The sequence below is a fragment of the Cryptomeria japonica genome, chromosome 6, assembly GCF_030272615.1.
Source record: "Cryptomeria japonica chromosome 6, Sugi_1.0, whole genome shotgun sequence".
In the NCBI taxonomy this organism is placed as follows: domain Eukaryota; kingdom Viridiplantae; phylum Streptophyta; class Pinopsida; order Cupressales; family Cupressaceae; genus Cryptomeria; species Cryptomeria japonica.
The window spans coordinates 201,489,650-201,506,135 of record NC_081410.1 but is presented as its reverse complement, the minus strand read 5'-3'; the positions used below and the strand labels follow the sequence as shown (position 1 = coordinate 201,506,135).

The 16,486-nt window shown below is 35.1% G+C and overlaps 1 protein-coding gene across 2 annotated transcripts in view; it reads right to left on the bottom strand.

The window, feature by feature from the left end:
- LOC131069856 (DNA-directed RNA polymerase V subunit 1) overlaps window positions 1-16,486 on the bottom strand; it is a 250,483-nt gene that overhangs the window by 193,660 nt on the left and 40,337 nt on the right. For both annotated transcript variants that reach the window (XM_058005436.2, XM_058005437.2), the window contains one exon: window positions 1,427-1,591. In XM_058005436.2, coding sequence (XP_057861419.2) covers window positions 1,427-1,591 — 165 coding nt within the window. The remainder of the gene's footprint in view (window positions 1-1,426; window positions 1,592-16,486) is intronic.

Sequence of the window (16,486 nt, the reverse complement as noted above, 5' to 3'; positions counted from 1 at the left end):
ATGGCCAGCATAAAGAAAGATAACAACAGCTCCAACCCTCCTCACACTCCTCAATCTGCAAACTGGAAAGAAGCCTCCCAAAATATGCAACTATAAATTGAGAAGATGTAGATAATGAATCACCATGAAAGCTCCAGTGTGTTTTCTAAATGAAAACACCAAGTAATCCTCCAGATTGTGTCTTTCAACAATGTGGAGAATGTTGCCTACAAGGGTTTTTGTTCTCACAAACATGAGAAGAACAATCTCATCCAAAAGCACAAGCAATATCAAATATCCAAGATCAACATAAACGAAATGAGCTCCAACTTCCTCTTTTTGTATTTTGCCCAAATGAGGTCGGCCTCTCCCAAATAGTCTTTTTAAAATATTAAAATAAAATCAAAGACTTCATAAAGTGCATTTAAGTCACCAAAAGGCCCCCATTATTAAATATTTACATTGCACTTTAATTCTAGCACCCAAATGGTCTTTATTTTAAATATATTAAATAACAATAAAGTTAAATATTTAATTTAACTTTATAATATATTAGTTTATCATTATTTAAAATAAAATCACCAAACTATACCATATATTGGACCAATGATATTCACTGCTCCCACTGACATGTGTTAAAATAGAAATTGTGACAACTAGCTCAGTCGATGCCCAAAACTGACTTACTAAAAATAGAAAATATGGGGAAAGTGGAACCTCATCCGAAATTACTCCAAAAAAAGGCATTATGCTCATCTTAACTGTCAAAACCCAAATAATCATCTAATAATAACATCCCGCTAGATCAATCTCCTCCAAAGTCCCCTAACCCTAACTCATTAGCCTACGGGAATCCAACTGAATACGCTAATGGTCCACCCTACTAAACAGGTTAGGAAGCAGGCTTTACATGATATTATTTTCTATTTGTTTTGTATTTTGTTGTAGTTCCCACCATATGCATTTGGGGTTACCCAAGATCCAATAACTCTTCCATTCTGGTGTTCACATATCTTGCCTTTTTGGCCTGTATCAATTTTTATTAAGGAGCTATCAACCATTCCTGATGTTTTGCACTTCAACAAGCATTTATGTATTATAGAGTTTTAACAGTATGTCTTACAATAGCCAAACCAGGGAGACAAACCTTTAGTCAAAAATGAACATGGGGCCAAGACTCCACCATCTGCATGAACTGCCTGTTGCACTTAACACATGGTATGATAGTTATACAACCATTAATATAAGTTGTCTCTTCATAAATTATTTTATGGTTATTATATTTATAATTATATTGGGAACACTTGCATGTCAGATGATATTTGTTTATATTATGTACTCTTATCTCATAGCTTTTGCCAGTACCTGGTGCAAGAACACTTTTTTGTACCATATTTTTTAAAGATTTTATCTAAACATGCTCTGAATTACGCATCAGACAGTGTACCTCTTCAGAAGTAGAAGTTGTATCGGAATCCGTTGGATTATTCCTTGCTTCGAAGACAGCATGCCTTCTGTAATCACTTGGCTTACTGTTCTTAACACCATCAAGACTTTTTAACTCATCGGTGAGCATTTTTGTCTCCATGATTTTGTTCACAGATTTCGAAATCTGCATGCAGAATAAATTATTTTTCTTAGCAGCATTTCTCATAGCAAGGAATGAGACCCATCTCATGAGTTAAGCATTTGCAGACGTCAAATAATGTTAATACTTGTCCATGCAAAATGCAAATCACATTTGCCAAAACTTTTCAATCAATAAATTTACATAGCAATAAGAAAGAAAGTTTTGACAGAAAATGCAACGCAGAAAATATAAGTACTACACAACATTCCACATTTTTTTCCAGGAATTAGAAAATTTTAGAGAAGTCAATACCAGTGAACAGTCATAAATTGTTTGGAGTTCTTTTTAGACAATAGGCTAATTCATTACTTGCTAATATGTGATCCTTCCACACCTATTTTACTTGGGGATGCATCCCTGGGTCTTTTCTGGCCAACCTTATTCCCAACACATTTCATGTACATGAGCAAGCCCCATAAACATCAAGGATATGGAGCAGAGTCCACGGAAAGCCATATGTCACCCTATGAATTCTGAATGTTATTTCTTGTATACATCAAACCCATTCACACATGAAAACCCCATGAATCCTAATTATAATGCAATCAAGCAGTAGATTTTTCCTCTGTTGGAACACTTCAGTTTTTTTGTCAGAGTGCAAAGATTTGAGGCCTTTAAGAAGCATTACCAATTCCCTTTAAAGTTTAAGATGATGGATTTTCCTCTCCATTCAATTCAATACAAGGAAGCAGGTTTACCATCCTCTTCTGCATTGCACAAATAATGTAAATTTTGTTAAAGAGGCCCTGGTTTTGGTCAACTATGCCAAATAAAAGAATGATTATAATTTGTATGCCCTTTGTTAAGTAAATGTAATGACAATACGATTTGTATTGTGGAGGGGAAAATCTGCGGCACTTTTTTTGAACTGGATCATCTGTTTACAGTTACTTTATTTGCCAAAGTAGTTCTCCAAGGTTTTGATTTTGAAGTAAAGCACAAATGCAAGTTTTAGTGTATCAAATTCAAATGTACATATTCATGTTAGGAACATTACAATTCATGCAGCTGTTTGAGCTTCTATTTGATTACAGAGTATGACATATTTATCCTTTTGAATTTAGCTTTTCAGAATTTCACAGCAGTTTTATTGTTGAATTCCAACATTTGAAAATGTGAGACAGAATTCTGATGCAGAATTTCCAGATGAAGATCAGGTGCAACAGTGGGAGATCTAGTTGATGTGTTCTACCTTTTTGTCATTTTGTTGTTATACTCTTTGGGTCTTTTGGTGTACTTGTAATATATGCATGTTGACAATGAAAATAATGAAATTTTATTAATCTACGCATTGAATCTCAATGAATTTCTCAAGTCAACTCTAATGTTATGTAATATGTTTCTTTAATAAATATGATGAATACTTTATAATACAAACAGTTTAAATTTCCTCTATTTATATTGTCCTAATTTTTTAATTGTCTTCTAATACCGTCATTATAAAAAGGCCTCTACTCCCTTGCCATCCTCGAATTGTGTCCACACATTTCTTGCCCTTCCCATCAGGGAAGCACCATGAAACATATATATATATATATATATATATATATATATATGATGTCTCTGATCTATCCTCCAATATATCGCTGTCTCTGAAGAATATTCTTAGTTACATGTAATATGCCCAGTTCAGGATAACTGTAAGCACAATGTGATCTTGATCTGCCCTCACAATGTTGCTGTATCTGGAATATGATTCTGGTTTTCTGCACTCCTTTCTGTTGTTTCTAATATGACTGTATACTTATGTTCCAGTCTTCTCTTTGTCAATATAGTGATGACATTTAATTGTTGTGTCTGTGTAATGTTCCCTACTTGGAAACAGGCTGTAAGTCAAATGCTTGTTCAGCAATCAATACGTAAACCCCAAAATATCACCATTTCCTTCTTCACCCCTCTTGGAATAATAGGGATTCCCTTCTTATATGTTTTTGAAGGGGTTAGTTGTGTCCCAATGGATATGTCTTATGTAGATTGTACTTCTTGTTCCTTTTCCTAATGAATCGCTTTGCTGAGGGTAATGATGCCCTTTTTATATAGCAACAACTAATTATCGGTAGTGATCACTCATAAATATTTTAACGGTAATAATTAGTCACACAACTAATACAATTAATATAATAATTGCAAAAATAACATAAGAGCATCGTTGATTTGATTAAGTATTAATGATATTAATGAAGGGGTATTACAGCCGCAAAGGCAGACAGTTCTGACATGCGTCAGAGCTGGTCTGCCACTAACTTTCTTCTATTTTGTAAACGAATTGTTTCTTATTGCAATGAAGACATTTCTTGAATTAATTATATCTGAACTCATCTTAGGACAGCGTGGAAAGTGTAGTTAAGGTGGGGACATGACAGCATTATTCCAATTCAACCAAATAATCAGTATGAAGGCTCATGACCCGCCCAAAGCACAGTTTACAAATCAATCACATTCAACTACCTAGTAATTATCTTGCGGGGACCCTTCCCTTCATTTCTAATACAAAACAAAAAAGTTTGCATGCTCACACATTTTGTATTATCCATACTCAATATGATTTTCAACATTTTGATCCTAGGCTATGGCAGTCCATCATGTCATTGCATTGAAATTACTCGTTTCAGTGTCAGTTAAACAATAAATATAAGAAAGAGAAACTCATGCATCTATGATTTAAATTATATATGGAGCATGTCCTGCAGATCATTTGTATGTGACTATTATGCCTTATAGACTTTGGTACATGGCAGATGGACAAATTATACATAGTTCATATCCAAACTTAGTAATTTGGCCCTATGTGAGATTGGCCAATCAATGATTTAGTAACACAAATTACATTCCAGCTAAATAATATAAATAATAATATTTTAAGAAATGTCAAGCAAACAATTATGACCTTAAAATGAAAATTTGATACGATAAAAAGCGTTGACAAATTATCAATTAGAAAGTTAAGTGACATTTTAGAATACAAAGAGAGGATACATGAGCTCCATGTACTGAGACATGTTATAAATTTAATAATCTTTCCCATGATAAGGAAATGGCCTAAATATTGAGCATGCATATGCAAAAGTAAGACAAAGAAGAGACAGGGCTGTTTAAAATAACCTCTAATCGCTGCTCCATTTACACTCTTTAAGACATCAAACTGTTAGAGATTGTATGACGAAAAACACTGCTCAAGGATGGGATCACCATATAGCAAATAGAGATATCAAATAGGAACCCCTTACATAGGCTAAGTGCAAACTGAACAGAGATAAGGCATCCAGATGTAAACAGGCCCTTCATGGCAGGGGAAATATGTAGAGATTATGATGGTCATCCAATCTCTTTGGTCTTCCTATTCCCTTGGGATGTTGATGTTGAATTACAAAGCAGTTGAGGCAATCCAAGTGGAAAGTAGCCATGTTGAAAATTTAATTTTAAAGACCGAATCAAAAATGTCAGCAGCATTGCCATACAGTTTCATGACAGAGATATGGACACTTGGAAGCCTCATCCTATTGTCAAAGGCATTAGAGAGATCTTAGAGGCATCCAATAGTTGTCATATACAGTAGGAAAACTGCAAAAGGAATAAAGAAGTGGACCTCCAAACCACTTTACCTTCCACAAATGGTCTGGATGAGAGATCTTATTGGTTACGGTCCTTCCAACCAACTCTAAGGAGCATAGATATTAATTAGAACACTGAGATTGACCCGGTTTCCAAAACTTCTTGGGAAACATTAAAAAATCTATTGAAGAGGAGTTTGAGCTACTACGGAATGATAATGAAATCATAGCAGAGATTTACAACAAGAAGCAAGACAAACACAAGAATGTTAACAGATTATTCCACTGGGAATCAGAAGATTGAAAGTTATTTCAACTAGAATGTAACATGATACAAATCTTGGAAATTGGGGAGGAGGAGAAAGGTAAAAAAATGTGGAAGAGAACCATTCAACACCAACAAGTCATACACTTCCACCAGAGCATGGAGAATGCAAGTCTAGATGAAACTCCTACATATAAATTTGAAGGAAATAAGAAAATAAAATATGAAGAACTTACAACCAAGAAAGAAATTTTGGGAGAGGAAAGTACTTCAAAAGTCATAATGGTGAGTGAGAATTAGAATCTAGTGCTCAAGACAGCAACATTCAAAATTTTCTTGGAGTATAAGGATGTCTTCACATGGACTTACAAAGACCTCAAAGGATTGCCAATTGCCACCGTACCTAGAGAACAGACAATAACTACAAGACCCTATAGGAAGAAACAAAACTATGCAGCCAAAGTTCAAGAAGAAATTAATAAAAAATATTAGAAGCAAGAATCATATTCAAAGTGGAAATCATGACCAAACATCAGCCATATTATTTCATTGAAGAGGAAATCCAAGCAAATCAGAATGTGCAGATTTCTAAAGCCTTAATGTGGTGACTATTAAGGATCCATTTCCAAGCCTATTCACATGTTCTATTCTCGAAGAAGTAGAAGAGCATGAGATCTACTCCTTCATTAACAAATCCTCTAGGTACAACCAGATAAGTATAGCTGAAGAATAAAAATTCAACACCAGCTTGGTAGTAGAAGATGGAGTATATGCCTATACCAAAATGTCATTCAACCTATGCAACACTCCTATAACATTCTAAAGAATAATCCTCCATCAGTTTGATCAAATGCCCGTAAGAAATTCCAAGGCATTCTCCAAGGACTAGTCAATCTACAACAACCAAGAAAAAAATCTAAAAGCATCGGTTGAGTGCATGGAACGATGTAGATCAACACAACTAGCCTTCAATCCAAAGAAGTGTTGCTTAATGGTATCACAAGGAAAACTCCTTGAACGTATTGTTTACAACACTAGATTGAAAACAAATCGTAATTAGTCTATGCTGAATTTCTGGATTAGATTGTGTTTTTTATTTTTGCATCAAATAAGGTAATCATGGAGATGGAAACTCGAAAAGATATCACGAGAGAAAGTTCATTATTTGGACCATATTGGCTGCTATCAATGATTTATCAAGAACTTTTCTCAAATCTAACATCCATTCGACATGCTCACAAGTAGAGGGGTGTCATTCACATAGTCAAGGGAGCAAAAGAAATCTTTCAATGAAATAATGGTACGACTGATTAGTTATCCCATTTTAGCAAACCCAAACTAGGATGAAGAGTTCAATGTACATGTCGATGCATCTAACTTTACTATTGGTGCCACACTAACACAAGAAGGGCCTCAAAGGATTATCACCAGATCTTCTTCACAAGTCATATTGTCAAATGCAGATTACAACTATAGCACCACAGAAAGAGAAGCATAGGATATAGTACGCATAGTGCAAAATTTTTGACACTATTTGTTGGCAACACCATTTACATTCTATGTGGAACATCAAGTGTTGAGGTAACTAGTAAACAAACCAATCATCCAAGGCTGGGTAAGTAGATGTTTACTATTGCTTTTGGAATTTACTTGTACAATAATTGTTCAGCCAGAGAAAAGACATGTAATAGCAAATTAATTCTCAAAATCCAAGTTAGGAGAGCCCCTCAAAAGGTATAAATGAAGATTTTCTCAACACTCAATTACTTTAGATAGCCGCACTACAACCATGGTATGAGAACATTGCACGATACCTTTCAACATTATCATTCCCTAAGGATATGCCACTAGGCGAAGGAAACAAGCACTTAAAGCCAAAGCATTTCAATTGAACAACAGATTCCTATATAAAATGGGCCCAAAGTACATACTAAGAAGATGTGTGATGGAGAAAGAGGTAACTAGTGTTGGAAGAGGTACATGAAGGATTGGCAGGCAAACAAATGGGTCCAAATGAAATGTGGTGGCCAACACTCCGTACAGATGCAAGGGAGTAGGTAGTTAGATGTGATACATGCCATAGAGTAGAGAAGCGGCTAAAAAGGGCTTTCATGCCACTCTCACCCTCCCAACTGCAAAAACTATTTGAATGGTGGGGATTGGTAATTATAAGTCCTCTCAAGTATAGTTAGCTACATAAGCGTAAATACATTGTACTGGCAATAGAGTGCCAATGAAGTGGGTAGAAGTGTGAGCCTTACCTGATAATACAACATTAAGTATAGAAAAGTTTATCTATGAGAAGATACAATTTTTGATATTCCAATAAAAATAACAAGTAATAGAGGATGTTATTTCATCAACCATCTAACCAAACTAATGATGAGAAAATTCAAGATCCTTTATACTCTCTAGCCCGTACCACCCAAGAGCAAACAACCAAATAGAATCAACAAATAAGGTACTTATCTCAATTATCCATAATCATGTGAGATTTAAAATACAAATTGGGAGGTATGTATGCCCGCAAAATCATAGCAGAATTAATCGTTTGGGGAATTAATGGGTAAAACAAAAATATAAGATTTTTTGAAAAATTGGGAAAAAATCGGATTCATGAAAAAATGTTAAAAAATTGCAGAAAAGCAGTCAAAAACTACTTTTTTTAATATTTAAGGGCATTTCCATAGCATAGAGATATTGTACCAAACAATGTTTAGAGTTTAAAGTTGTTAATTAAGCTGCAAAGTTGTAACCAGTATATAGATATAAATATTTTCTATGGCCTACAGAATTGAATTACATTGTAAGTTGTAACTTGTAAGTTTTTAAAGACAAAATGCAATTGCAGGTCTAGTGTTTGGAGTTTAAACAGTGGTAAAAAACAAAACACAAAACCAACCCAACCCCTTGTATGTTTTGGTAGCTCTACCTTGGGCAGCAAGCAACAACCCCTTCCTTCCAAGATATGAAATTATATTTCATTTCATTTCAAATTAACTTCAAATATAGACAAAAACTAATCAATTAGATTTATGATACACATATACACACACAACAAAACAAGTATTCTTGTACTATGATATGAATACAATTTTAAGCATGGGATGTGAAATTTGCATGGCTGGAATGTTGAGATCTCAATGAGATTCTGATCCAATCAACCTTGAAATTCGATGCTAGATCTTTCTGTTTTTTATTTGTACATGATCTAGCATCAAAATGTAAACATTAAAGGACTAGAATCTCATTGAGATTTCAACATTCCAGCCATGCAAATTTCACATCATATACAGAAGGAAAATTGCCTTGATATGCTAAAAATTGTATTCTTGTACACAATATTGGTACAAAAAAGTTACAAAAAATACAAAAAAATAATGACGATGTAAATGGCTTTGGTAGGAAAATACAAAAAAATAATGATCACAGAAATTATTTTATTTTTCTTATTAAATATTAAAAATTATAAACAAACGTTAATAAGTTTGTTTATATTTTTTAGTATATAATAGAAATATGAAATAAATTCTACTGTATTTTTTTTAACGAAAATCTATATACAGAAAAGAACTTGTGATAAACAAAAATAAACAAAATCTTTTGATAAACAAAAAAATATAAAAAAAACAAATCTTTCTGATAAAATTTATTAATCGATTTTAAACGTATAAAATTTTAATAGAATTTCTCTAAAACATTTTTAGATAAATTTTAATATGCATTAACATACAAATTTTTAATAAAAGAAATTTTGATTGAATTAGGGAAAAAAAACTACAAAAACCTGGTTGTAAATGTAACTCGACCTAGCTGTCAATGGCTTCCTCATGTCCTCACCCTCAACCTGGCTGCAATGATGTATAAACCCTTCTTCTGTCGTCGACCAAACCTTAGGAGCTCAATGCATTAACACAACCCCTCGTGCACCATTTACAAGAATGAGCGACCTGTTTTTTCACGTTTTCAAATGTTTTTCGTGTTGTTTTAAAGTTTTGTGGTGAGCAGCAATTTTTCCGCGATCAATTGTGAAAAAAACTGTTGAAAATCGGCAAAAAAACGTTGACCGATTTATTGCAATTTTTTGAGGAAAAAGTCACCAGCCTTCTCGATTGCTGATTAATCGCAACTGATTGGGAGTTTTTGCAGATTAATGCTTCTATGCACAAAACTATGGGCCTGTCGAAGAACATTCAAAGTAACTATCCAACACACAGCTTTTCAACTATTGTATTAACAGTTAACAAGAGGCAATGGTACTACATTGTACCCAATCTAAGGGTTGCTATAAAAAATAGATAGTGCAATAACAAAAGTCCCAAAGAGACTCCTTCATTTGAACAAACTACACGAAAAAAGAATACGGGGCACTGACACAATAACTCCTCCAAAGAATGAACTTTAAGCAGAAATAGTCAATAATAAAATATAGCTGACAATAAAATGAAGACGGGTAAGTTTAAAGTCATGCCACTACACCAATTCAAGATCAATTATCCAATAGGTCAATAAAGCTAGAGAATTTAGATAGAACCATGATAGAATATTTTGTAAATAGTTCCATATTGAAAATTTAAAGGTGACAAAAGAGGCCCAAGAAGCAATGAATGTGATAGATTGAGAGGAGATTGGAAATGTCGAATTGAGTGAGAAAGTTATGGACAATGATAAGAAAAAGGGTGGAAATGTAGTACCAAGTACACATTTTGAATTAAATTTGTACTTTTTCAATCCACTAGAAAGATTGATTAAAATATATGGAAAATGGTATATACTTAACTTTGATTACATTTGCTATATTTCATCCTACATTTTGGGTATGTCAACTTTGATCTCCTTTTGAGAGATGTTAACCTTGGTCAACTTTCTAGAGATGAGTGATTGAAGATTCAAATGAACTTACAGAAGAATACCAAAATTTATTTGATAAAAGCCCATTCCTACTTTTGAAAGAAGTGGCTCTGAGACTTGAGTCTTCACCAAATGTTTATGGCAAAACACTCAATCATAGTGGAACGAACAAGATATAACCAATTTGTCCAAAAAGCCAAAGAGAGACAATTTAACAAGTTCCTCTACACCACAACCATCCAGAGTTTGGTGAACAATACATAATCCTCTAGCAAATCTATCTATACAAGAGGAAGCAATAACTTGGTATCAATAGCCAAAAAACCAAGTTTAAGACACTTGGCAAACATTGGAAGACAATGAAAACAACAAAGGTATGACTCAGTTTAGTAATATCATAAAAAATTAAAACTGGAGTACACAAATACATGTTGAACTAATGAGTGTTAGAAAGGACCATACTCATGCTGAATGAGTCCACATGAAATGGAGGTAAAAGTAGAAAATAAGTTGAAATGGGGGAAAAGTAGAGGAGAAAAACAAAAATATCAAATAGGAAGGACAAATTAAAAATTAAAAAGCAAATCTCATACATTGGAATAAATATAAAATGAAAAGAAAAATTTTGGAGGGAGCCAAAAAAGGTTAAAAATAAATTAACAAACAAACGGATAAAATTATATATAAGACCCCTTAGTTCTACCATACAAATTGTGTACTATGAATCTTTTTCAAGAGTCATATAGCTTAATTCCCTTGGCACTATATGAGCAAAATAAATAAGGGTACTTGAGAAGACTATCTAGAAAATGATGAATGGAAATACATTCTAGATATTAGAAAGTAGGTTAGTAGGGGCTACGTGAGCTTCAAACAATGTTGTTCAGATGACTAAGAATAGGCTTGGACTGAGCAAGGCAGAAATTTATACCTGGGAAAAGCTACTCTCGATAAGAATACGAGAGTTCTTATCTTTGAAAAGCAAAGGTTTCTAAATGACAAAGCATTCAATTGTATTGTATCTAGATGTAATTTATACACAAATACCATCAGTGCTAGCTCACAAATTGATTTCATTGTTTCGTTGATCTCAAATCAATTTGGGCCCTTCATTTGTAATAAGAGCTCTATATAAGGCTTTCTCATTTCATTTGTAGCAAGAGACTTTTTTAAAATTGTTGCAAAGATACTGCTGGAATAAGTACAAACTCATTGAAGCTTGGTGAGCCTATGTATTGTTTTGGGTGTTAGCATGGTTTCCTATTTCTCGAGTTATATTAAGAGTTATTTACATCAAGTACTTAGTTGAATAGAAGATATTGTTGTTTTTCATGGTGAAACCTACATGTTCATACTATTTGGAATGTGTTGATTGCAAGTTGCAATGCATGGTTAGACTGAACTCCATTAAAGCTTAACTTCAATTGCTTTACACTCATTGATTCGCATTGTCCTTTGGTGTTAATGTGTGTGGGAAATTTGAAAATCATTTATATTTCCTTAGAAGATTGCATCATCTTTGCATAGTTGTTTCTAATGGTGAACCAAAGCTTGATTTAGTTTCACTAAATTATCAATAATTTCTTGCATTGAGATAGATTAGATTCCTAAACTTGTCGCCTTTTTGTATTTTATTCCGAAAAGATTTCATAGATTTAGTTAAAGAGCCTCATTGCAAAATCATAAGTCATTTTGTGGAAAAGAATTGATAGAATCCTAGAACAATTGCATAAGTCCCTTTGTGTGAACCAGCATATCAAATCTATAACCTGAGTCTATCCATATTTCAAAGTCGATCATTCGCATTGTAAACATTGGGGTCACCTTGATTGATCACAAAGTTTCACATTCAAGGTTTCCTTGTTCAATAGAGGATAGAATATCTGGTATTTTATTCTATGTCCGAAGTGCATAACAAATACATCAACATTAAGTAAGAGAGAACAATCCATAATACTTCTACAATGCTTGGATAATCTAAGAATAATTTTAATTAGATTAGTAAGGTGCTTCTTATATGAATGTGAAATGTTGTAATCGACAGTAATATATAACCTTCCTTATGTAATAAAGTCTGATGTAAATACTGTTCCCAGAGAAGTCTATTATGAATTCTGATATAGATTCCAATTACCCATCACGAAGGGGGTCTGATGTGACATTCCAAAGTATTATTACAGACCGAGTTTATGGTTTGTATAAGAAGAATTAGAATGTCTTGTTGAGTTTGGAGATCAGATTATGTTTACAAAATTATTTGCCAATGAACTAGTTTCGCTTCTTAGGATAGTATCAATACAGTTCAAACTATGAGTTCAATCTGCCCTATCAATGATGATCTGCTGGTAAACAGAAGAATCACGGCACAAAGGAGGAATTCAGACTGATTGTTGATTGTGTAATGCTGACTAGGAGATGATAGAGAATCTGCAGAATAGAGGACATGATCTGCTATTGGTGCTGGACAAATCTGATTCGTAGAATGTGGGACCGAATGTTATATGCTTCTATCTTATGCTGAGATCGATGATCTAATGGAAGGGAAATATCGAACTCATATACTTAACATGATGCCTGTTCCAAACAGCATGTCTCTAACCAACACGTCTCCACCCACTTAGAACGGTCAAGCATTAACACGTCTAAAAGACTAAGTTAGTTAACACGTTTTAACAAAGAGTCAATTCATATTTAATCATAACATAGAACTGATTTATATATTAACCAATTCATATATATTAAGCATTACATAGAATCGATTCATATATTAATCGATTCATATTAATTATCTCATAGAATCAAATCATATAATAGTTGATTCATATACATAATACAATGTATATTAATTAGTGAACTAAGTTGACTCGGTCAGATTAGTGGATTACTGATCGACGATATTTTTTTCCAACACTCCCTCTTAGCTAGGGAGGAATCTTAATCAAGATCTGAGTCACATAGGTATCACCTCACTGTGCTAACAAACATTAAGGCATATCCATAGACAGCACTTCATGTGATGTCCACCATTATGGCTTATCCACGGATATCACCTCACGTGATATCCACCATAGATATCTCCTCAAGTAATATCCACCATTATGGCTTATCCGTAGATATCACCTCACATAATATCCACCATTATGGCATATCCATAGATATTACCTGTTGACGTGTCTGAAATCGCATTGCAGCAAACTCCATACGGCCAACGTAGAATAGAATAAACTCGCTGAGTATCCTATCCTCTCTTGAGATAAGGAAATCCCTAATGCTATTTCTTACGTTTGATCAAAGGGGACGACCTCAAGGTTTTGATTGTCAGGTCTTGATTGCGGGATTACTCAGTGGTCGATGTGATTTGCTGGGGGCACAAGGGGACTTACGATTTGCAACAAGTTGGTCTGCTGTGATTCTCAAATTACGCAATAAAGAGAAAAAGGAAAGGTTAGGAGATCTAAAACTAACAACACAGGTATGCGGGTAGACGGATTCAACATAACCAATTCCTGCTTGGCCAGAATAGCTCACAACCTTGCAGGAACGGTGCAATCTTCAAAGGGACTCGGAAGATTTTCAGATTGGAGACACAAGGCTAAGCACCCAATTCTAGTGCAGCTCAAACGGACACCTACAATTGAACTAAGCACAATCGAAGGCTCAGGTTAACCATACAAACGGATACACAATCATTATATCCTCAATGGTATGAGCCTGAATCTATCAAATACCTGCACAACCAAAATAGAAAGATCTATCTAAAATGCTGAGAGAAACCATGCAAACAGGATGAAAACAAGACAATAAACACCAAATCAATGTCTATATATTGATTTCAGCTGCATATTACAACAATTTCTGCAGCATCTTTATGCTACTGCTTAAAATCTAACCTATTCTAACTCTAAAATCTAACTCTCACACCAGAGTCTAACTATCTAACAATCTCTAACTATCTAACCATCTAATCCTTTACAAAAGAAAGGCCTCTGCCTTTTATAGTTTTTACAATACGAACCAAAGGCTAGGATTAACTGCATCCAAGGGTCCTGATCTGCCTTCCAGAAACTAGCAGCCCTAACCCATGCCCATTAAATTCTCACTCATCCATTCAACCACAATTTCAACTACCTGCCACTATTTGGCTTCAATTTGAGTCTATCCGGTAGTTGGACATAACTGTTTGTTGTGACCATTTCACAAATCGCCCCATTAAAATGGGGACCCCCTCTTTTTTGCCCGGTTTTGCCTGTTCTTCTCTCTGCTTTTAGGGTTTTGGGTAAGTGAGTGAGTCGTCTAGACTAGGGTAAAGCCTTAGGAGTTTCCTGTTGATATTTTCAAGCAGCAGTCCAGTCAAATTTTGAAAGATTATTAAGCCTCCTCCTGAGGGTTGCAATTTTGAAATAAGATGAGTCTGTCTAGGTCCAGTCGGAATTTTGAAAGCAAGTTCAAATTTTACCTAGTGTTAATGATGGAATTGTGCAAATTTGTCCGGGTGAATTTTGACCAAATTTTGGAAGGTTTGATAATTGACCCCTGGCCTTGGAGATGACCTAATTATGCCTTGTGAAGTGATTGAAAGCCTAAATTCTTGATATTTTGGCCTATAGAGGCAAAATCGCTCCTGTCCCTCTCCCAGGGACTAGGGCGAAATTGGTATTTTATGCATCTCGGTTATTGACTTGTTTCATTTGTCTTGTGCAGGGTCGCCAGGAGATATAATCGAGCATGAATTGAAGATTTGGAAGATTTTTTGAGACTCAAAATGGCAAGTTTTTTAAGGTTTAAGGCCAAATCGCTCCTGTCCCTCTCCCAGGGACCAGGGCGAAATGGCTTACTTAGGGCATTTTTGGCCTTAGTTGATCAAATTGAAGCGTCAGGGACGCAATAAGGGATGAAATCAACATAATGGAGTTTCTAGACTTAGTCGTTTGCAATAAAAGTTGAACATTTGACCTTAAGGACAAAAATCGCTCCTGTCCCTCATTGAAGGACCGGAGCTTGTTTCTCAAAGTTGCACTGTCCTTGCAGGGCCAAGACAATTTTTTGATTCGAGGAGATCAAGGAGGGCATGTTTTGTCCATTGAATATAATTTGAAGTAATTGGCAAGCAAGGAAATATGCTAAGATGACAAGTTCGCTCCTGTCCCTCTCTCAGGGACCAAGGCGAATTTCAAAGATAGCTCCTGTCCCTCTCCCAGGGACCAGAGCGATTTTCTCAAAAGACAAATTTTGGGCGAAGGTGAAGTAAGTTTTACGTTTGGGATGAGTAAAGGAAGGCGTAATCACTCTATTGAAGATAAATTTGAAGATTGCAAAGCACAAGTGAGACCTATTTTGCCCAAAGCGCTCCTGTCCCTCTCCCAGGGACCAGGGCGAAAAATGTATTATCAAGTCTATTCCGCCAAATTTAGGTGAATCCAAGCCAAGGCACATGATGGAGTCGATATTGGGAATACTTTAAAGGAAAACAAAGTTGCAAAGACCGCAAGACTGGACGAGTGATGGCCAAGGCGCTCCTGTCCCTCACCAAGGGACCAGAGCGAAATAGTCAAGTATGCCTAATTTTTAAATGCCTCTTTCGTTTCAAACGTTAAAGATGGAGTAAGAAACAATGTTTTACGCCTTGAAGAAAATTCGATGTTAATATGATTAAGGATTTGTGCCATAAATACAAAATTGCTCCTGTCCTTCACTAGAGGACCAGGGCGATTTCTACAGAATCAACCATTTCCTTCAAAAGTTACGTCAAGGCAAGGTTACACAAGGTCAAAAATGACTTTCGAAGGACGATGAACGTGGAATTAACCTCAAGAATCAACAATTTTGAGCTCAAATGCAAAATTCGCTCCTGTCCTTCAGTCAAGGACCAGGGCGAAAAATCCTTAGGAGGGCTCATTTGGTCTTGGAGAGACAAGTTTGGCATGCGTAGAACAAACAAGGATCATCAATTGCCCTCACAAGTTGATTTGACGATTTAAAAGACAAGGGCCAAGGAGGAAAAGCAAAAATCGCTCCTGTCCCTCACCAAGGGACCAGGGCGAAAATGGTTTAAAAGGCATTCATTCCAAACATGGAATAGGTTAAACTCAAAATACCAAGCCAGAACCCCATTTTGGACGTAGAGGATGAAGTTTCAAACGTGAAGAATGAAAGATGGAGGACCAAAATGCATGGGCGCTCCTGTCCCTCTCCCAGGGACCAGAGCGAATT